Source organism: Phytophthora infestans, genomic scaffold, assembly GCF_000142945.1.
Source record: "Phytophthora infestans T30-4 supercont1.139 genomic scaffold, whole genome shotgun sequence".
NCBI lineage: Eukaryota > Oomycota > Peronosporomycetes > Peronosporales > Peronosporaceae > Phytophthora > Phytophthora infestans.
The window spans coordinates 83,219-106,177 of record NW_003303620.1 but is presented as its reverse complement, the minus strand read 5'-3'; the positions used below and the strand labels follow the sequence as shown (position 1 = coordinate 106,177).

Sequence of the window (22,959 nt, the reverse complement as noted above, 5' to 3'; positions counted from 1 at the left end):
CTATCAACCTACATTTGCTAGCAACAAAACAAATCGACCACCGGTTTTGTGCCTATGGAACTCTCGGATACAGCACTCAAGCTGTCAAAGGTGATCGAACGGGAAGCCAAACGACGGTCAGCACTCCACACCTCGAGGCTGTTTAATGTCCATCCCCACTTCCCGTCGTTCTTCAGCACAAAGGCAGACAAGGTACAGAGGAGTCAACGGAGTCGGCGATCATCGTTGTCTGTGGCACCCACACCGGAGGAAGACACCATTGTGACGTCAACCGAACGTAGCAGCTCTCGTATACCAATTCCTGATCTGATCAAAGACGCATCGGCACGACATAGCTCGAAAGTTGCCTCCGAGCTACAAGCAGAAAACGCTGATGAACCCGGGGGCTGCATGAACAAATTGTGGGAATTTTTTGAAGACCCTCAATCGTCCACACCGGCATATTATTTTTCTCTGGGCATATATGGATTCATCATCATTTCTACGTTTGTCTTTGTCGCTGAAACGGAGGAAGTTTTCGACCCGTACATGGTTGTACTCACTACACTGGAGGCAATATGTGCAGGCGTTTTCTCTTTCGAACTGCTTGGACGCTTTGTCGTGTGCCCTAGCAAATTGGCCTTCCTTCAAGGTACTGCGTTATGCTCTCTGTAGTCAATGTGTCTTGCTTCTGACCGTGTGTGTGTTTCTAGACTACGCGAATTGGGTAGACTTTGCAGCAGTGTTTCCTTTTTACATGGAGTCACTTTTGGCTGTAGACAACGCTGGGTCTTTCGGTGCTATTCGGATAGTACGGCTCACACGAGTAGCGCGCGTCTTGAAGATGTCACGGTACTCATCAGCGATTCAGGTCTTCACACAAGCGATCTCCATCAGTATTAAACCTTTGACAATGCTGATCTTCCTCATGTCGATCGCCATGATAATTTTCTCTTCTGCCATCTATTTTGCGGAATATACCGACGATGGTTGTCGTGCAGATGGATGGATGGGAAATTGTAAAGCCGATTCCTCGGGGCATGTTGACACCGCTGAAGTTGCATTTTCTACATCTGCAGCCGCAGCCGTAGCATCAGTTTCGGCAAGTGATGCTTGCGTGTGCGTGGATCCGAATCCATACCAAGGCATTGCAACATCCTTCTGGTGGTGCATCGTGACAATGTCCACCGTGGGTTATGGAGACATGACTCCAGTTACTTTGTTTGGCAAGGTCATCGGATGTTGCACTGTGCTCACAGGTATGCTGGTTCTGGCACTGCCGATCACGGTCATCGGTACGAACTTTCAAAAAGTCATGAAGTCCGTTATGCACGAAACGATGAAGAGCAACGTGGATTATCTCAAAGGAAAACGTATGATCTGCCGGAACGAGATCGAAGCAATCTTAGAGAGGTTCCACGCGGTGACGGAAGGAATTCATCTCGACATTGACGATGTTATTAACGTTTACGACACCGATAACAGTGGCATGCTTGAAGATGATGAACTGGCAAAGTTTCGTAATGATCTAGAGGTTTTACAAAACCGAGCCTTCATGAATCAATTAGCTGTTCCTACTGTGGGTCTGCATCGCTCGCCCTCCATCAGTACAAAACGTCGGGGGTCAGCATCATCAACAGAATTGTTACTGCAAAGTAAGGTTCTTCGAACCAACAGCATGGATCATCGTCGTCAGAGTATTTCGGGGCCGCCCACCTCAGTCGTCAGCTCCGTGGCTCCAGAAACAAGATCTAATATCCCGATCAGAGTTATTGCATCGTCCCCACAAAATGGGCCAAGTGCTGACGCAGTTGGACTGAATGGCCAGCCTAATCTATCTGCGTCCAGTAGTACTTCTCATCTAATTATGCCGGACAATGAGCTACTACTTCGGCTGCTTGACATGCAGGAGAGTTTCCAGGAGCGACTTATTGAGACAGAACAGCGACTTGAGGCGAAAATGAACAATCTTACAAAGATCCTCGTGCGTCTGGAAGGTATGATGGAGCTTGATGAATAAATATTACGGTATCTCTTGGCAAAACTATTTATTGAAAGAATAGTGCACATGAAGGGAAGGCTTTAAGTAAGTGGAATACCGAATTTGAGCCATTGACGCAATCTCTTACTTTGCGACGGTTTCTGCGCAACAGCAGTAGTAAATTCTAACCTCTTCTTGCGTTTCCACTCCACACGTTCGCAAAACACCTTCGTCGCATTTCCAATTAGGTTTACCTAAGGCACATGATAACTTGTAACGTAGCATTCAATCGGAGTAAAAAGAGAGTTCCCGAACATCACGCATTCTCTTCGATCAAGGAAACACGGATAGATCAAAACGCTACAAACTAAGCGACGAGAAAGGTGCTCTTACTGTTCTCGAATAGACTGTGAGTGTGCAACGTATTGCCTTCGTACCAAAATGCACAACCCCGTCGTGTTCAGCGCGTTCTCAACAACTAGCCACAACTCCGCTTGTAGCTTCCGAGACACTCACCACCAAGTGGATCGATTTCCATTGGAGCATCTCCAAACGCCCCTCTACACTCGATCTGAAATTTTCCCGCTTTGCAAATTAATCACACTCCGACGTCCGCGAGTTGTTATTGCCCGTCAGGAAGACCTGCAAATCATTTGCATCGAACTTGATTGTGTTTAGCTTCTTCTCCTTGTTCATGAGCGCCACCTTCTTCCAGTATTTGGTGATGATAGAAATCATCTCCCCCTCTCCTATGATAGCGCAAAGGCATAGAAACAGATTCCGGATTGACAAAAAGACGAGGCCACTTACATCATGCATCCAGTTTTACGATGGATATATTATTACTTTCTAGTTGTTTTTCGCCTCCACACTTCCATTGGGGACAAGCATCTCCATGAATAACGCAAATGTTTCTTCCCAAATCCGCATTGTTTCCTCTGACGCTCCTTGAAGAGTTCGCTTTAGTTGTTGACTTGCGCGCCTCAGCTTAGCGCCATCAGATGCCTGATCATGTTCGCTCTCACTTTCACTCTTACTCGCATCGTCATCACTGACATCGTCGTTACTGCTGTCGCTACTTTCGATATCCTCGTCATAGTCATCGCTTTTGAACCGGTTCGCCACAAACACAGCAGCCGTCTTCTTCTGGTTAACCGCTAGTTGTGCAGTAGCCAGCACCAAGCTGAAGTATGAGTGTGACTGAAGTACCTGGAGTAAATGATCCGAGCTCAGTACGAAGAGGTCGCAAGCGCGCATGGTGGTCACCGTCGTTAGACTAACAGAGTGACCTAGTAGACCAGTTTCACCGAAATATCCACCACCTCGAAAGCGGCTGACCGGATACATCTCCGGATTCGACACACTCTTTGACAACAGATACCCACGAACTACGAAATACATGGCCTTGCATACGCTTCCTTCAACAATAACATTCTCACCCCGGGGGTATCCTTCAAAACGCAGACACTTCGCAATTGCGTACGTGAGGTTCTCTAGCTGAAATTTAACTCCATGCTCAGGTTGGCACGAATTTCCAGCTTCTTCGACCACTGCACTCTCCGTTTTAACCTCTCCTTCGATTAAGCCTTTCATGTCATCATGAAGGAGTGGCCTAAACACGTGATGTGCGAATAGACCCAGCGGTTCTTTTACGATAGCTAGGACACCCTCTGTGCGCACACTAGCAGGAAGTTCGTCAAAAATCAATTGGTAATCAACACCCGCATGAGACGACCACCACGAGGTTAGGAAGTTATCTGCCCGTCGCTTTAATGCTGTACTGACTTTCCACCGGGCTAGCGAGCGTTCGACTATTAGGTGGTTTTTGCGGAACTGCACCTCGTTATTAATATACAGCAGAAAAATGTTGGCCATTTCGGCAATCATGAGAGCCATAACGAGTTGACCGACGAATGAGATGACGATGGCGAAAGCAAAGTTGATCTGTGACGCTGGTACAAATGTTCTGCTTTTCTTGACAAAGACGGTGACTGCAAAGGCTAACCCCCGAAAGAGTCTGAGCATCAAAAGGTCAGGAGATGGGTCTTCGGCCTCAAGTACAGAAGATGGCAACCAATTTTGCCACTCTGTACCGAAGCCATCGTAAATTGATACAGCAAAATAGGCACACGATGTCCAAAACATTGCCAGCAGATACAACAGCCAGAGTGTTTGAGCGCGGTTTAGCTCGTACGACACGCTGCGTCTCGTGATTTCATTGCGGTAGTACACAAGGTTTGCGACTTTCAGACATCGATTGAGTCGTAGCCATTTCCACAGCATCAATCGGCTAGAACCACTCAGAAAGCTCGTAACAAAGTGATCCAGTGGGAAGGTGGCGGCGAGATCAAAAGCAAGCCGTTCACGCTTGTATCCTACCAGTTGGTCTTGTTCGTACAGCTCCATAGCCGCTTGATTAGTACGCATGTGAAATTGAAACCAAATGTCGACCCAGAAAACCACCTCACACAAAGCTTCGAACACCCGAAGGCATACCGGGATGACGTTCCATCGGTCTAAAGAGTCGTAAGTTAGACGATACGGTACCATGACAGCCACGTATACCGTACAGATAGATACTAGCCTCATCCATTGAAGATAAAATGAGCTCTGGATTTCGGATCCATAAGCTAGTTGCGTCCCAATGGCTTGCAGACTCCGCAGTCGTGGAACTACCCAACGGACTACAGGATTCGTCGCTTGAGGTCTTTGCCACCGTCGGGTTATCCAGGAATTGATCCGACGCGGCGTATTCTCAGCCCCATTTCCTGCTCTTCGATGGTTAAAAAGAAGCTCGATATTTTCTGCTTTCGAATTGGCAAGGTCAATGCGGGACTCTGCACGTTTGATTCCACGACGTCGACCTCCACCTCCTGCATCAGGAGCTTGTGCTTCATAAGCAAGACGTTGAAGTCGCTGCTGTTGTTGCTGAATTTTAGCGATATGCAAAACCTTCTGTTGCCATTCGGGATAACGTAGAAACACAAGTTCAAGGGAATGTCGAGATAGTTTGTACAGGATACATGACGTGTTTGCTCTCACATACGCATTGCGAGGGGTGTTGGTAAACAGCGCAGCCTCTCCAAAGTAGCTCCCAGCTGTAATTTCGTTAACTTTGCGCAGCCCACTCAAGCTTACCCGTCCACCTGTCGCTGAAGTCGGGAAAACCGAGGGGCTACCAGAAAGTGTCGATGCTGAAGGCGACAGGAATGGAATGAATATATCCAGCACGCCAGTATAGATGAAGAACATCTCGCTTCCCTCCTCACCGAAGTGGCAAATAAACTCGTCCTTAACGAACAAAACTTGAGTGAAAAGTGACACGAGCATCCGTGTGACCGAGTCCTCCATACCGACAAGAAATGCCACCTTGACAATCATGGGTTGCAACTGAAACATACGCATATCGACAACGAGTGACGGAGGTAACACGCGCTCCAGCACATGCTCCTGCGTGATAGAGTGGAAACGTTTGAAGAAGAAATAGTTCTTAAATTTCTCTTCAACCCTAGGCGGCAAGTCGAAGTGGCGCAAAAGTTGCCGCAATGAACTGAGTTTGGCAACAAAGTGGCGATTTTCAGAGTCCTGCAACTCGATCACATCCGAAATATGGCCAACCACGTACGCAAACAAAAAAAAGCCTGTTGTCATGGTAATCACGCTGAAAAGACATTCTCCGACAGTCTTGGGAAGTTCACCTTGACTCGAGTTCGACATTAGCCCGTAAGCCCAGAAAACCGATGCAAGGTATTGGAGTCCACGTGAAGCGGACTCTAGCGATTCATACGGACCCCAAACACTAGCTCCGAAAGATGGCGAGGACGTATCCGCAGACCCGCTCATAACGATATGAACTCCAGACTTGTGAGCAGCGAAATCGAACCAAACGCATCCAAACATGTGCGAAGCAAGAAACGAATAGTACACGAGCTTGAGAAGTCGAAGCTCCGTCGTGAGCTTCACGTACTTTGTCTCGAGCGTGCGAAATTGACTAGAACCTTTGAGGTATCTCAATATCTTGTTGACATTTAGCACTTCGAGATTCCTCGATGGCAACGACCAGTTTATTATGAAGAGCGGTACGAGCGCTGCCATGTCAATCGCGAAGTGCATTGAGCGGAGATATCGTCGTTGAATGACAGCTAGATCCATAACCTTATTGCCGTATTCGTAAAAACCCAAGCGTAAGTGCAAATAGGCATCTAGCACAAACAATAATTCCAGTGTGACAGTTGCTGCATCAGCAAACACACGGCCACTTGAAGTCTCAATTGCACCAAAGCAAATGTAAAACATCACCGAGGTTCCCTGCACAGTTGATGCCATGAGCATTATAGCCTCCCAAATGCCCACGAATGGCCAGTCGGGGTCAATAGCCGTTCCCCTCTGCCACCACTCTAAATTCTTCGCAATAGATTGCACTAGACCTGTCATTTGCTTGCGGCGCAGCGCACCACGCATCGTTGGGTTATTCAATCCAATAGTACCAAGTGCGACGCGCGGTTGTAGCGATCGTAGATCCGCTGATTGTGTCACGCGAGCTTCATGGAAATGTTGCTCCAACTTGCGCAAATTCTCAGGCAGAGCCGGAAAAACGCTCTGCATCGCTTGTAGATGTTCACGTGAAATGTACACAACAATGCAGCCGCTCACAGCAGTCACTTGCTCTGCGTATCCGACACCCGCAAACCCATCTACGTTAGAGCGTCGTCGAGTCTCCCGTCTGTCACGAGCTGATGGCTGAAGTGCAGCAGTTCCAAAGAAACCTCCAAGCGGGACGTGCCGTGGCACTTCACCATCGAGTACTACCGACACTTGACCTTCCAGTAGAAAAAACATTCCAGCAGCGTAATCTCCACGACAATAAATGATCTCTCCCTGTCCGTACAGCACAAACTTCAGATTGTCCAGAAAAATATCCTCCACTTGCTCCCGTGTAGTTTTCCCCACTGATTCTTGATTGGCATCAGCTTCTGAACTAGTTGAGACGGTCGGACCGGCACAAAGCAATTCTAACGAGTCCATTGCTGGTGCACATATACTGTGGACGACATCGCGCTTGATGGCGGCAGGAAGATCCTCCAATAACTCGTCGATAATGGCGCCGCGGTGACAAGACCACCAGAAATCCAGAAACGAGTTCACTCGAACATGAATGGACAACGGGGCATTTTGTCTCTTGAGAAAGCGCTGAAATCGAGCTCGAGCAGCAAAAAACTCTTTTTCCTCCAGGGCCGACGCAGTGAAGCCTTTTTGCACATGGTCCACGACAATCGCAGTGATGAAGAACCCACTTAGCATGAAAATTAACGCAGCGCCGTACTCCGTATCGCTACTGGGTTCAACCATGCGACCAACTGCAGCCAGAACGTTTGCTGCGTAATATAACGACCGAAAATATTGCTCCGCTCGAATCTCCTGGACACGCTCTCCGCCGGCGGCTAAAACGACTCCTGAAATTGTCTGGAAATGCGTCGAGTTCAAGCGCTGGAGATATACATCTTCTGACGGAAGCCACTGGTTTTCTCCGGTACTGTAGCCATCGATGTACGTGGTGCTGAAATACAAGCAAGCAACGATATGATACAGCATCAAGAAGAGCACTCCAAGCAGCATTAGTTTATGCTTACTGCTCAGTCTAAAGTACGCAGCCACCTCGCCAATAAGTCCACGCATTCGAAATCCACTGATAAGTCTGGGAATGCGTAAAACTGGATGCGTGAATTTGCTTGGCGTGAATATCCAGTACGGCCACGCACAACACGCATCAACGACGAGTTTCCCACTATACACATAACGCTCGGCGGTCCTTGCTATCGCTAAAATCTTTTCAGAGTTGACTGAGAACGATAAGTGCAGATTAACGTAGATGTCGATCCAAAGAACGAAATCAGCGAGAAGGTTGAGCATGACAAGATACCAGCGCGTCCGCAGTCCATCGAGAGCGGAAAACGAAAGCAGTAGCGGAATTAGAACCCAATTGTAGCAATTTACTGCTATTAACAAAGCAATCCACATCATCCTCCAGTTGGATTCGGCATCGAGTCCACGTTTCATGAGGAGGCGGTGCCACCAGCGATAGCGTGGCTTTGAAGGCCCAGCAAGGTGAGGAATCCGGTCATAGAAGCCTTGAATAGCGTCGGACGGCCTGACTGCGTTGTCGTGAAAAAAATTATCTCGAAGTGACACGAGTCTGTCCAATCCACCAGAAAGAAACGAAAGGCGTTGGCTGTTGCGTCTTGTTGATTGTTCAGTCGGCATAGCAACAGCAGACGTGTCTTGAAGAGCAGGAAAAACTTTGACGGAGGCGGCATGCGCCCGTGACGACTGGGTACTATCACGACGAGAGCTAGGACTGTGGAAATTTTGTAGTAAAGGCGGTCCCATTGGAGACTGCTGTCGTGGACCCATCAAAGCTTCAGGCACAGCAACAGAAGCGCCCCGAACTTCTAGTCGTGGTGCCTGAAAACTTGACACCTTTGTGGCTTCGTGTGGTCGGGATGGTGGAGTTGCCCAAACTTGATTTTGTTTCACAGATAAAGCTTCAACTTCACTGTCAGCAAGTGTGCTTTTGTTTCTAGCCTTTCTGGCAAGAACGCGAGCATGTAAAAGCTGCTTGAGCCGTATGAGCTGCGCAAAAGACATCACTTTCTTCTTGGGTTCTTTTTCGTGACTGGAGTTGTCAATTGAGTGATTATCAGAATCTTTCCTTATCGGTTCGACAGCGGTGGTGTTGCTTTTCTGAAGCATTGCAGCTACAGTCTGGTTGATCACTTCAGCGTATTGAGGGTATCCTTGGAGCAGTTTATCAGCATGGATCCTAGATAGTCGGTACAACGTGCAATACGTTGCTGTAATGACCGTGGCAGTGCGTGGTTGTCGAGCAAATACCGCAACTTCGCCCACAAAGTTCCCTTTGCGCAACTCCCGCACTTTGACACCTCTCACCACAGTGTGTAGCACCCCTGTGTGAACAATATACATGGCATCTCCGTGATCGCCAGCACGGAAGAGAGGTGTCCGCCCCGGCAATGCGATTAGCTCTAACAAGCGAGTCACCGCTCGAATAAATAGAGTATCACAGCCCGCAAATACCGGCACTAACGCCACTGTGGCTTCAAGAAGCTCCACCTGGATGTCCACGGATATCGAAGGGCACAGTCGACGAGCCGCTTCTCGGTCATTAGCTTCAGCTTGAGTATGATATCGCTGCAGGTAGTCCACGGCTTGTGTCTGTAGTTGCACTGGGACCCTGTGGAAAGCCAAAATATGCTGAAACTGATGCACTCGCGCCTCAGCCAGCTCCGCGTCGCCACTTTCACACTTGGAAAGCAAGAAAAATGTTGCGCATAGTGACGTAAATAACGTAAGCCCGCATAACCCCACAGCGATCGTGAACGCGAACTCGGTATTATAATGGGGGAGTTCACCTTCGAGCGCTCCTGTAAGTAGTCCGAATGCCCAAAAGAGCGACATCAAGTACTGTCTCCTTGTGCTGTAATGTCCATCATGCGGTGCGTGAGGCAACCAGTGATTTGGTTCCTCGCCGGGTGCTGGGTGACTGTAGCCAAAGCTAAAGCGACCACAAGCCACAAAATGCGTCAAAAGCAGCGTGAATCCAAGCATTTTCGTCAGTTTGAGTGACTCGAAATGTCTTGCGTAGAGGTCGTCAAGATTCGACGCGAGAGCTGGTAAACGCCACACACGCACAAGTTTGTGCATTTCCAACAAGGCAATCGAACGTGATCCGGTTATACTTGTCGGTAACAAGAGTGACAACGGAATGAGTGCCACTAAATCCGCTGCAAATGCTGATGATGAGAGATACTTTCGTCGTGCTTTCTTGGCATCGCGTAATACATTTCCGTTCTCGTAGTAGCCAGTGTTGAGCTGGACGTAGATATCGGCGCAGAATAACAGCTCGCATGCGTACGTAGCTATGAGTTGAGAGCGCGACGTCTCTGGGTGAAAAGCTGCTAGGAATGGAATTGCCACAAGTTCAAAGAGAATCGCAGCAAGTCGAAGTTGTTGACAGATCCGGATGAAGCGGGAGCTCGGATCAAACGCGTTGTGGTTCTCGCGTAGAAGGCGTTCGGATGAACCCGCACGAGCGCGTTGACGAAGCAAAAGCGATGTCAACCGACTTGGCGTTCGTGTTACTGACGAGCGCCGGCGGCTGCGACTGGATCGCCGCGACGCCGCCGGAGCCGGCATCACGCGCATGGCTGAAAGGAGCTAGCGTGCACGAAACCACCACGACAAAATGAGTCAACGAGCTTGAAATAAAATGGCAAAAAAGGGTTTTGCATTAACTTAAGCAACTCAGGCAACATCTCTCCTAAAACTCGATCACATCAGGCAATTCCGGCAAGTTTGTCAGCTTGGCACCGCTAGCCTTGCTCGATGACGGAGGTGGTGGTGGGGGAGGAGGGGCGCCCGCGCCTGCTAAGGAGGCAGCAGCGCGCTCTTCCGGAGTCGGGAGTTGCGGGCCGATCATGGAATCCTGGCTGGAAGGTGCGGGATCTGGACCCGTGGTCTTGCCGAACGACCCCATGGCGCTAAGTCCGGCCACGAAGCCCATGTTCGGACGCATGAACATAGATTGAGGTCCCACGGGTCCTCCATAGCTGTACGGAGCAGGGTATAGCGGAGGGTACGCACCAAAGGTTGCGGCAAGACCGTACGCCGGCATGCTCTGTGGGCCGACAGAATACGTTGGCACGAATGGCGGCGGGACCATTTGATACATCGGCATCGGCATCGCCTGAGCAGGAGCAGGAGCGGCAACAGGTGCAGGGGCACTGGCAGGAGCGGCAACTTGAGGAACAACAACAGGACTTGCAACAGGTGCGGTGGCCGGAGCTGGGACAGGTAAGGGTACTGCAGGTGCTGTCTGTTCTGTTGGTACAGTTTCGGTCTGAACGGACGATGAAGTTGCCTTTGGGGCGGGTGCAAGAGCAGGTTCCAGTCCCGCGAGCGCCTGTTGTGTCGATTGCTGTTCCACCGGCTTCTCCACAACGACCAAAGCGTTCGAGGTCTCAGCTTCTACCACGACGGCAGCAGCAGACTCAGCCGCACGTTCGGCGTCGCGCGCCTCTTTCTTGTGGATACGCTCAGCAGGCGACGTGTACTTTTCTTTCTTCTTGGACTTCTTCTTCTCCTTTTTTTCCTTCTTCTCCTTGCGTTCTCGCTCGCGCCTCTCCTCCTCGGCTTGTTTCAGCTCCACCAATTTCCTGAGCTCAGCTTCAGCCTGTCGTTGCTTCGCCTTCTCGCGTTTCAGCTTCTCTTTCATCTCGCGACGCTCCTTCTTGTCGCGCTTCTCCTGCTCCTCTCGAGATTTTGCCTCCTCACGAGCACGTTGCTGTTCGCGATGGGCACGGGCGAGCTCAGCCGCCTCCATTGCAGTGCGTTCCTCCTCTTCCTTTTCCTTTATCAGACGTTTCTTGGCACGATGTTCGGCGCGGTATCTCTTCTTCAGCAGCCGTAGCTCTTCGGCTTCTGCGCTCTCCGCTTCGGTCGTCTCTAGGGCAACATCAGCACCGGGCACTGCGTCCTCCCCGTCCTCCTCTTCGTCGTCTCCACTAGCATACCCGCCATGGACACTATTGGTGTTCTCGCTGCTACTCACAAAGCTCTTCCTGTGGCTCTTGGAGCTGCGGCGGCTGCGGCTACTGTGGCGCTGGTGCATTTCCTCCAGCTCGATCGCTTCCTCTTCTTCTGCACCAACAGCTCGCCTGGAGCTGCGACGGCTACTGTTGCTGTGACGCTGGTGCATTTCCTCCAGCTGGATCGCTTCCTCTCCGTCTGCCTCAACAGGTCGCTTGGAGCTGCGATGGTTGCGACTGCTACGACGCTGGTGCATTTCCTCCAGCTCGATCGCTTCCTCTATGTCCTCCTCGTCGGCCATCGATTGGTCTTCGTCGGGTTCATCGACACTCTCGTCGCTACCAGCAGACGGGCGACTGTGACTGTGGCTCTTCTTCGGGTGGCGAGCGTCTTTGCGCATGCTGTGAAGTCTCGCAGCCGCCATCTCAGCGTACAGGTCGCGGTTGGACTCGAGCTTCTGCGCGCGGCGTTTCATGTTTTTCTCATTCTCTTTCTGGGCCTCTCGTGCCGCAAACTTCTCGTCGATAAACTCGGCGTCTTCGTCGTCACTTTCCGCCGCTTTCTTGACGACCACAGCGCCGAATCGACTGGCACCAGCCTCTTCGAACAAGAATTGGTCCGAGGCCAGTGTCTTGGTCTCTCCACGCGCACCCAGCAGTTCCTTATCGAGAAAAATAGGCTTAGCATCGTCCAGTACATCATACTTGGACTTGGTCTCGCCAGTGGCCTCACCATACAGCCCCCAGTCCGCAGGCTCGCTCTTGTCGACATTAGGCAGCTCCGACGAGTCACTCGATGCTTCCGACGTGGTCCTGAAGAGTCCGTCGTGTCCAGGAAAGTTGATCTGGTCTTCCGAGTCGGTCGAGTGTTCGATGTTCGCGGCGCTCTCAGCTCTTGTTTTCCCCATCGAGGCGCCAGTGTAGGCTCGGGGTTTGCCGTTGTCGGCCGCAGACTCGACGCTCTGCGTGCGTCGAAGCGGTACAAGACTACCAACGCTGCCCAGACGCATGTCACGGGAGCTGCTGAAGGCAGATTGGATGGCCATAAGCTCGAGCCACTTGTCCTTGTCGGCTGCGCACGGAGCTACACACTGAAAGAGCTTCTTATCGCGTGTCTCCATGGTGAAAGCGTGTGGATAGCGGTGGAATCCGGTCTTCCCGTCCCAGTCGCTGATGCACTTGATCTCGTGCACACTCGTAGGCTTCTCTGGGTGCGCGTCGTAGGTTTTCCGACTCTTGTAGCTGCGCAACATGACACACTTGCGGTCGTGGGTGTCCAGCTCCCACGTGGCCACACAGTAACGATCGTGCATCACCGGCATTTTGGCCACGCGCTTCTTGAGCATTCCCTCCATACTTACGGTAGTGGTGTCGGACGTGAGGCTACTGGTGATGCTGGCGCTGGCGCTGGCAGCGTGCGGATCGTCTAGGGAATTAGCGTTCGATCGTTTGTGCTTGCGGTGCTTGCGCCTTCCTAGAAATCCGCGAATGCTGCGGGGTTCATCCATGAGCAGATGCGGCCAGGGAAGGGAGGAAACTGCGGCAACTAGGGGCGAGATCGACGGAAGCACAGCTTCGTGTCTTTGTCAGTGCGCTTGTCTTCGAAACCTGGGCACAACAATTACTGTACCGGTATAGTTACTTTGTAAAAAAAATCCGATGAACAATTGAGTACTGTTCCCATTTTGCTCGATCCGAACTGAAAAAAAAAATCTATTATGCGATGCGGCTTGTCACGCGATGCCTAGACGTAGTACATGTACCGGTGAGATATGAACGCTAATACTGTAGCGGGTCGCTACTAGCGGCAGCTAGCTGGTTGCCAGTCAAAGCTTGACTCAATAAGATGATTTCGCTTTACTGTTCATGAATTTGCAAACCGCTAAAATGGTCGTAAACATTTTTATTTCGGCGCAAATTGGGTCACTTTGCCTGGGTCACTACTTTCCTGCGGCGCATAGTGACGCACAACTTACGCATCCTCATATCGACGCGAACATGGATACGCCGAGGTTGCAACTGCTGGCACTGCCAGTGGCAGTGAAACGACTGCCAGCACAACGCCTCCCTAGCTACATGCAAAACCTGAGAGCACGTTGAAGTTGCCCTCTACTAATTCTGTAACGGGGTACGTAGCCCTAAGTGTACTCTGGTTACATTAAGAGTGACACTTCACACTTCAAATGTATGACACGTCATACTCCGGGATATTTGGTACAAGATACCAAGGTCGTTCAAAGCCAACCATTGGTCAAACGACATTGCATTTCTATAGGTAGCTTATAGTTTGTATTAAACCCAAACTTAACCTACCTATAAATATACTCAGTTTACAATCTACCTTATTTAGGTCACTTCGCTCTCTTTAAATAAAGAGGGGACCTGTCAACTGCCGTTCACTGAGAGTTTGTATACTCTCGGAAGATAACTTCCTCCAGCGCAAGGTGCTGTGTGACCCCGTCACACTTGGTAGCACTGGTAGTCAATCCACGCCACCGCGGGTAGACTACCTGAACCTCTCCGAAGTTCGTTGCCATGGATAGGAACGACTTCTCCCATATGAGCAACTCTCAGTTCGAGTCGGCTCGGAAGATGGCAGGCATCTTCGGAATGGAGGCCCTGCAGAGCCTGGTGCTGTCAACACCGGCTGAGCAGCTCAAGCGCGTCAATGCATTCGACGCGTACGAGCAGGGCCTCATCGCGCATGTGCGGGAGAACCTGCAGGCTCCGGCGGCGGAAGCAAATCCGCCTCACCCGAAGCCAATACGGCTGAAGGTTAAGCCGTATGAAGGGAAGGGTGGCGAGAACCTTCACTTCTGGGTCCGAGAATTAGAGCTCGCGATGGACGCGGCTCTGATCTCGACCGAGCAACTGCGTGTTGCTTTTGCGCTCTCCAACCTTAGCGGCCGTGCTAAGAGTTGGGTGTACACACGGGAAGCAGCATCTTCTGGATGTTTCACATCCTGGGCTCAGCTGTGCGAACAGCTCCGATCCGCGTTTCTCCCGGCGAACTACGAGTACCGCCAGCGTTCGCGCTTCCTCGCGTGTAAACAAGGGAGGCGCGAGCTGCACGAGTATGTGCAAGAGATACGGGAGCTCACGGCGTCCCTAGTGGGAAACCCACTCAACGAACACATCAAGATGACTGTGTTCATGGACGGCCTTCGAGTGGGCCCCGCACGCACTCAGTTGTTCCGGGTGCAGTCAAGCACTCTTGAAGAGGCGATTCAAGTGGCTCTTCAAGAAGAGCACATCCATCGCCAGGCGCGTACGCCGGCCTCAGCATGGCCTGGGAGTTCCTTGTCGGCTCCCGGCCGAACAAGCCCCAACGGACCAGTTCCCATGGAACTCGGGTCCGCCGAACAGCGTGACATCCGCTGCTTCGGCTGCGGGAAGATGGGCCACTTCAAGCGCGACTGTCCTGCGGAAAGACTCCGCAGACGGTCCTTCCCCAAGCCCGTCCTCAAGGGTCGCTGGCAGAAGCCAGGATCCCGGGGACAGGGGAACGCTGGGAACCAGTAGGGGCGGGGCGCCCTACTGGGGAAGAACTAAGTCTTCGTGATGGGTGTGCGGGTGGCGCGTACCACGGGGACTTAGCCCCTGAGAGTCTTCGCACTCTCGAATCGGCGAAGAGCAGCGGCCGGTTGCTCGTAGTACACGGATGTGTACGGGGATACGATCACCTCTTTAGAATCTTGATCGATTCTGGGGCGTCGAAGAATTTCGCACGCCGCCAGACGGTTGCTCGCAACAGCAACAAGTTGTCCGATGCTTTGAGAGAAAGCAAGGGCAACGGGACGGTGTCAGTGCGACTGGCCGAAGGGAAGGTCGTCACTGTCCCCAACGTCCAAGTGGATCTGTCCGTCAAGTTTGAAGACTTTGACAGCCTCGAACAGCTCACTGTTCTCGATATGAATCCATATGATATGATCCTGGGCATGCCCTGGCTTGAGAAGCACGAGCCCTGGATCGACTGGCGAGTCAAGGCAATCGGTGCCAGCCGCCCTGCGCAGTCCGACAGAGCATTGGTGAGTCATGTTCCCAACTCTGTCAGGACCCGGGGCGCCCGCAAGGGCTGCCAGGGTACCCAAGCATTCGGCAGATGCTTGGGAGTCGTCGACGTATATGACGACTCCGAGGATGCTTTGATGGTGGCAGCGCCCAGAAGAGGCGCTGGCCAAGTGGGTAACTTAGGTCCACAGGCGGGTAACTTAGTTCCGCAGACATCTGCAGCTGTCACGAACACTGAGAACAGCGTGTTCAGAGTGGGTAACAGAGCTCCACTCACGGTCGCCCAGAACTTAACTGAAGAGGAAGACGTCGGATACGCTTCCTGTGTGGGTAACACAGTGCCACACGCGGTCGCCCAGACCTTAACTGAAGAGGAAGGCGTCGAACACGCTTCCTGTGTGGGTACCACAGTACCACATGAGGCCACGAGTGCCTCGGATGTCGTAGCGCCGACATCCCTAGACGTGGGCAGAAAAGCCCGACGTCACGGTCGCCGTCGTCAACGACGCCGCCGCCGCCTCAAGTCGGATCCGAACTTCGTTCCGATCGACGTCGCCTTAAGCGACTCGGAGTCCAGGGCCCGGGCTCCTCCGACAAGGCCGGTGGAAGAGTGTTATCACATCTTCGATGGCGAGGCCGGTTTACCCGTCAAGGCATCTGGTGTCCACTTGGAACCGTTGCCAGAGGTTGCAGAGATACTGCACCTCGAGGAAATGACGGCTGAGTCTTTCCTGACCAACCTCAAGGCTGGAGAGATTGCTAAGATGGTACTCATAAGACCTGAGACCACTCGGGAGGAGCTGAACTCCTCCTCTGTTTTGGACGAGAACGTCCTGGAAGACCTGAACAAGAAGCGTCAGGCGCGCTTGGGTTCTGAGAGTCTTAAGAACCCCAAGGATCCGGTCTTTCCTTTGGTGACGGAGTATGCGGACGTGGTGAACAAACACCCACCGACCCAACTCCCACCGGATCAAGGCGTACGGCACGAGATTGATCTCGTGCCCGGCACAAAGTATTGTGTCACGAGGCAATGGCCTCTCCCGCGCGAGCAGTGCGAGGTCATTGATGCCTTCTTCGCCGCGAAAGCGAAGGCAGGCATGGTGCGGGAGTCGAAATCCCCGCACTCGACGCCGACTTTCTGCGTTCGTAAGCCGAAAGGAAAGTGGCGTCTGGTTCACGCTTATAACAAGCTGAGCAACGCAACGGTGCCGGCCCAAACACCAATTCCACGAAAGGATGTGTTGTTGAACAACATGGCCGGGAGCGTACTGTACAGTGCGCTGGATTTGGTAGACGGATACTACCAAATCCTGATACGAGAGAGCGACATCCCGCTCACCGCGGTAAGCACTCCAAGCGGCATGCTTTGGGAGTGGCTCGTCATGCCGCAGGGCTTGTCTAACGCCCCGGCGACGCTCAATCGCCTGGTGACGCAATTGTTCCGCCCTTTGCGTACCTTCGTACAGACGTACTTCGACGACATATTCGTCCATAGCCGTGCCGAAGGAGGCAAGACGGCCATGGTGGTACACCAAGGACACCTCCGTCGAGTGTTGGACGTAATGCGAGCGAACAAGCTCTACGCCAATATCGACAAGTGCGTTTTCGCGTCACCAGAGATTAAAGTTTTCGGTTGCTTCGTAAGCAACGTAGGCGTTCGGGATGACCCAGACAAGGTCAAGGCCATAGCAGCATGGCCGACGCCCCGATCCCAGAAGGATCTTCGAAAGTGGTTGGGCTTGGCCAATTATCTTCACAAGTACAGCGCAGGGTACGCGGGCTTCGCTAAGCCCTTGTCGAGCCTCCTTCAGAAGGACGTCGACTGGCGCTGAGAGCAGGAGCACCAGGATGCTTTTGACAGCATCAAGGCCAGTCTCCAAGAGGCCCCTGTCCTGGCCCTGCCGGACGAGACGAAGCCGTTTAGCGTCGTCTGCGATGCCTCCGATTACGCCATCGGATGTGCATTGCTGCAGGCCGACACGGCTGGACGCGAACGAGTCATCTCGCTCCAGTCCAGGCAACTCAAAGCCGCCGAGAAGAACTACCCTGTCCACGACAAGGAGCTCCCGGCAATGAAATATGCCGTTGTGAAGTTTCGTGCTCACCTTCTGGGCTCTAGGCCCTTTGTGATCTACACAGACCACGCGTCCTTGAGGACGGCGACTAAATCGCCTCACCTCTCCCAAAGGATGACGAGGTGGCTATCCTTCTTCGCGGAATACAACTTTCGCGTCGAATACAAGCCGGGCAAGCTCAACGTGCTTGCGGCGCCCTTTCTCGGCGTCCCGACTATGAGTTGGACCACATCACGCGGGTGACAACGGATCTATATGATTGGATACGCATGGCGTATCGGGACGATGAGGCTGTCGCGCCTATCGTCAAGTTCCTTATGGCCGGAACGAGCGCGAAGTCCGACTGGCTCTCGTCGCGACAGCGCTCACGGCTCCACCGATATGAGTTTAAAGAGGGCCTCCTCTCTTACCGGGTGGAGCCCACTGATCCTCCACGGGTGGTCGTACCCAACGACGAGGATCTGAATTCGATATCCTCGCGGAGGCGCATGACGCGCCCTCCAGCGGCCACTTGGGTCGCGAGAAGAGCTTTCTGTCGGTCTCTCAGTCCTTCTGATGGACCCACATGTACAAGTGGGTCGCCCGGTACGTTAAGACATGCGAAACATATCAGCGGGTCAAACCCACAGGGCACTCTTTGGCTCCACTACAGAGCCTGCCCGTACCGGCTGACTGTTGGAAGTCGATGAGTCTTGACTTCATCTTTGGGCTTCCCGCCGACGGACACGGCAACACCGGAATTTTGGTGTTCGTGTGTCGGCTGAGCAAGATAATACATCTTGCTCCAGTTCTCGTCACTGTTACGGGCAAGACCCGCGGTTCACTGCTGCGTTTTGGAAAACGCTGTTCCTTTACTGGGAACTCGTCTGCAGATGTCCACTGCGGACCATCTGCAGACAGACGGCCAAACAGAGCGCGTCAATCGAGTGCTCGAGGACACTCTGCGCAGTGTGTGCGCGGCAGCACCACGTACGTGGTCGACGCAGCTTCCAGTTGTTGAATTTGCGCTCAACAACGCGGTGCACGCGTCCACAAGGTTCACGCCGTTCTACTTGAACGGCTTCCGCCACCCCAGAGTGCCTCTCACTCTTCGAGGAGACACTGACTTCTCTATTCTAAGTGGGGGGGAGGCTAGGATAGCTCTTTCCTCCCAGGTCTCGGATGTGAGACCAGTTTCCCTGCGGAAACAGGTGGAATCCTTTATGGATACCAAGCTGAGCATTGTCAGCAGGGTCCGCGATGCCATGGCAGCGGCCCAAGATAAACAAAAGGAGTACTCAGACAAACATGGAAGAGGAAACTTAAGTATATTTGAGGTTGGGGACTTAGTGTTGCTAGACACGAGGAACCTACCTCTTGACACTGTCAGCTCTGTCGGCAGCAACAAGCTGAAGCACCGCTTCATCGGATCTTTTGCAGTCCTGGCCAGACATGGTGCGTCGTACACCATCGACCTTCCAAAGTCAATGACGACGCATCCGACGTTCTATGTTGGACGTCTTAAGCGGTACTTTGACCCGCAGGGGGTTGCTGACTCGCAGACCCCCTTGACCCAGCTCCTCGAAGCGAGGGCCGGTCACAGTCGTCGACGAGGACGTCGGAGCAGGCACCCAAGCCTCGGTCGGGACGGCAAGGCTGCGGTCAAGACCGTACGCCGGAGGGGCTACATACGAACGGACCCCGGCGCCATACGCCGAGTACGCTGAGTACGCCGGGTACGCACCATACGCGTTCGTCGGGGAGCGTGCCGCAGGCGGCTCCGGACGTGGCAACAAAGCCTCGATCCGTCAGATCATGCGAAAGGCCTCGTCCAGATCGGACGAAGAGGCCCGGCGATCCACCCGCACGTGCAGGCTTGCGACCTCTCGCTCCAACAGGTCCAGGCGAACCGCAAGGCGAGCGAGCTCGCCCTGATTCCCGGCCTGGGCGGCAGCATCACCGCCAGTCCCAAGGCCAAGTGCAATCTCAAGCACGAGGACACGTTGACGGAGGCGGGCAACCTCAGGGTCCTGTGTCGGACCCGCAGTCGGAGCACTCGGACGAGAGTGGATATCGGGAGGCGCCGAGTACTCGTACTCGTACGAGGGCACCTCCGTCCCTGCTTGACCGGAATGGAGAGGTCCACTTCCACGTGGAGCAAATCCTCCAGGAGCAACGGCGTCGCGGTAAGCGACAGCTCCTCGTGAAGTGGAGGGGTTATGCCCACTCCGAGAACTCGTGGGAGCCGATTGAACGGCTCCTGATTGACTGCCCGAAGGCTGTCGCAATCTGGGAACAGAAGCGGCGGCAGCTTCATAAGTAGTCCGGGGCTTCTTGCCCGAACGGGGTACGGACGATGAATACATTCCGTACCCGCGCTCATCGTGAGCGCTAGAAGCCGCGCGCTTGAGGATGTCCCTTGGCAGCATGCGCTTGCTGATCAAGTGGGCAAACCTCACACGAAGATCACGCTGGTCCAGGATACGGGCCAGCAGCTGATCTTCATGGAGTTCCCGTAACTCCGTGGGTGAGTACTTAAGAGTCCCCACCCATGCCCAGAACATGTCCTCACAAGAACTCCACGTGGGACAGTTCTCGGGCATAACCCAGGGGTATCCCTAATGAGGATAGAGATCACTCCGGGTCTCGGGCTAAGTCGTGAAGTCCTTAAGGGGAATGCGGTGTGGCGCGAGAAGCACACACCGAGCAGCCTCCAAGTTGTCAACGAACAACTGTTCTTTCTGAACAAGGGCTCGTTCATAGATGCCCCTAGAAGTGTGACCGCCCACAAGGCCACGAGGAGCGACGAGAACCTCTAAAAGAGGTCAGCCCCAGAGCTCTCCTCGGGAGGCCAATACCCTCTTGAGTTGATGGCAGCTCCCTGTCTGACGGGTGCCACCACCGAACCTCCACGTACACGCTGGGCATCTTGGAATTTCTCCTGCTGCTGATCGAGGTCATTCGAGACATCCCGGGGATCAGCAATAGCACCCTCCTCCTCCTCTTTGTCCTGTTTCTCCTCCTCCTCCTCATCTTCGTCCTGTTTCTCCTCCTCTTCATCCGAGGAGTCGAAGATACTCTGATAGGAGTGTTGAGTCTCCTTCTCCTCGCGTAGTGGAGACTTAGAGGCTGTACGCTTCTTTGAGGGCTTGGCGCCTTCGGCTTTAGAGGCCTTAGCACGCGCAAGACCCTCGGCAAGCGAGAGACGTTTGCGAGGATTCTCTTCCTCATCGCCACCGGCTTTGGGAGCGCCCTTAGCCTTGACGGCCGGACTCTCGGAGCGCACAGACGTTCTGGGACTGTGATCGTCTTGATCACTAGCGAGCGACTGCACGCTGTCATCTTTGTGCTCACTGGGCACTGGGCTGTGCCCTCCCACAGAGCCCGCAGGAGCATCGTGCGTGCTCTCGGACTCGGCATCGTCCTCACTGCCCGAGTTGAACTCACGTTCCATGAACCGAGGGTTCGGACGATTGTCTGAAGGAGAGGGCGACGGACTGCGGCGCTTGCTTGCTCGCTTGTCCACAGCCGCGTCACCCGAGGAGCCGATCGCCTCGGAGGCCACCTGAGTAGCCCCCTTGAGTGCCGAGCCTTTGCCGTGAGGCTTAGTGCTCTTGGCTTGCGCCTTACCGGCAGCAGCCTTGGAGCGTGTCTTGGCACCGCTCTTTGTAGTGCCACGAGGCATGGTACCGGTCGAATTGGAGACCTAGACGAAGAGCGCACAGGTTGCTGCTCGAGGCTCTAACTGTGAAGTGAGCCTCCGCCGCGCTCGCGCGGCCAAATCGATGGTTTTCGACTTTGAGAATGAGAGTTTGTGACGAACACCTCTTCATTCTGATTGGTCGGTAAACCAAACCTAAGTGGGGGAGGATGTAACGGGGTACGTAGCCCTAAGTGTACCCTGGTTACATGAAGTGTGACACTTCACACTTCAGGTGTATGACACGTCATACTCCGGGATATTTGGTACAAGGTACCAAGGTCGTTCAAAGCCAACCATTGGTCAAACGACATTGCATTTCTATAGGTAACTTATAGTTTGTATTAAACCCAAACTTAACCTACCTATAAATATACTCAGTTTACAATCTACCTTATTTAGGTCACTTCGCTCTCTTTAAATAAAGAGGGGACCTGTCAACTGCCGTTCACTGAGAGTTTGTATACTCTCGGAAGATAACTTCCTCCAGCGCAAGGTGCTGTGTGACCCCGTCACAAATTCCGTCGGCAAAGCGGGCCGCTAGCTCTGGGTCAGAACGTCACCGACGTTCCAAACCCAGTCGAGAAGCCTGCTGAGACTACGGATCCTAACGGAGAGACTGAAAGAAGTAACCAACTGTCTGAGGATGTGTCCGTGGCCGTCGAGCAAGCCGAGCAAGAAGAAGACCCGCAAGGGAGGGCTCCACAGGCGAAATTATCACCGGTCGACGTGCTTGGGCTGGACTACGACAAGTTCGTGGCCAAAACAAGAGCGTGTGCCCTGGATGCGAGCTTTGAAGGCGTTCCTGAAAGATGGAGCCTTGGCTCTTGACCCTCAACTGAGAGTGAGTGTGCTGAAGATGTCTCCGCACTACTTGATTCGCAACGGAGTTCTGGCACGTGTGGTGTAGTGATTTCTCCGTAGTTGCGGATTATCACTCGTCGACAAAGACGTGACACCGCCCAAGATGTTCAAGCGACGAACCCTCGGTCATGTGATGTACGGAGACGCCAAGGTACAAGGGACTCGACGGCGTCACTCCCGAGCTTTCAACGAGTATTGGATACGGCCCATATGTCACTAAATCAAGGCTGTCCTTATAATTAATAATGGACTGGCCGGATTCGCATTCATCTACGGTACGAACCCTCAGTGGCGGTTGGGATGAGTTCGCGGAAGACTCAGCGACCCTTGGAAGGCACGTTCACCGTCTGGGACAGGGCGCGGACCGTTAAAGATACTCATGCGACGGTGCAGACGACGCTTGGCATGCAAGAAGATCCGTAACGGATCATTGTTCACTTAATATTTGTATACTTGATTAGTACTTCTTATTAGGAATAGACCCGAAAGGGTAAGCTTAAATACAGAACAGAATTTCCACTCAAGCACACAGAGCGGTCCGGCTTCAAGGTAAGCGTCAGGTCGAGCTTGTTTGAGTGTGTCATGCCTGTCGGTGAACTCGAAGCTCTGTAGCGAGTTCATCCGGCAAGGCCAAGAGACTTTGTGTATTGGCCGATTACTATCGGGAGGGTTTACGTGACGGCTTATTGTTGCCTATTTGCACGACTGGGAGTGCTTGTATTGCATCCCTTTTATTCTTCCTACCGAGTGTTGAACACTCGGTGA

General features: G+C 52.9%; 3 protein-coding genes across 3 annotated transcripts; 1 reads left to right on the top strand and 2 right to left on the bottom strand.

Annotated features, from left to right (window-relative positions):
- Positions 1-54: 54 nt before the first annotated feature.
- PITG_20376 (Voltage-gated Ion Channel (VIC) Superfamily) lies at positions 55-1,999 on the top strand (the record flags this gene model as incomplete). Its single annotated transcript, XM_002895699.1, has 6 exons — positions 55-116; positions 204-277; positions 344-631; positions 693-998; positions 1,059-1,586; positions 1,722-1,999. 6 exons carry the CDS (start codon positions 55-57, stop codon positions 1,997-1,999), a joined length of 1,536 nt encoding a protein of 511 aa, XP_002895745.1.
- Positions 2,000-2,809: 810 nt separating this feature from the next.
- PITG_20375 (Voltage-gated Ion Channel (VIC) Superfamily) lies at positions 2,810-10,183 on the bottom strand (the record flags this gene model as incomplete). Its single annotated transcript, XM_002895698.1, has 2 exons — positions 2,810-8,136; positions 8,635-10,183. The coding sequence occupies 2 exons, from the start codon at positions 10,181-10,183 to the stop codon at positions 2,810-2,812; spliced, it is 6,876 nt and encodes a 2,291-aa protein (XP_002895744.1).
- Positions 10,184-10,243: 60 nt separating this feature from the next.
- On the bottom strand, positions 10,244-13,176 carry PITG_20374 (uncharacterized protein; the record flags this gene model as incomplete). The annotated part of the gene is made up of 1 exon (XM_002895697.1): positions 10,244-13,176. One exon carries the CDS (start codon positions 13,071-13,073, stop codon positions 10,299-10,301), a length of 2,775 nt encoding a protein of 924 aa, XP_002895743.1.
- Positions 13,177-22,959: the final 9,783 nt, after the last annotated feature.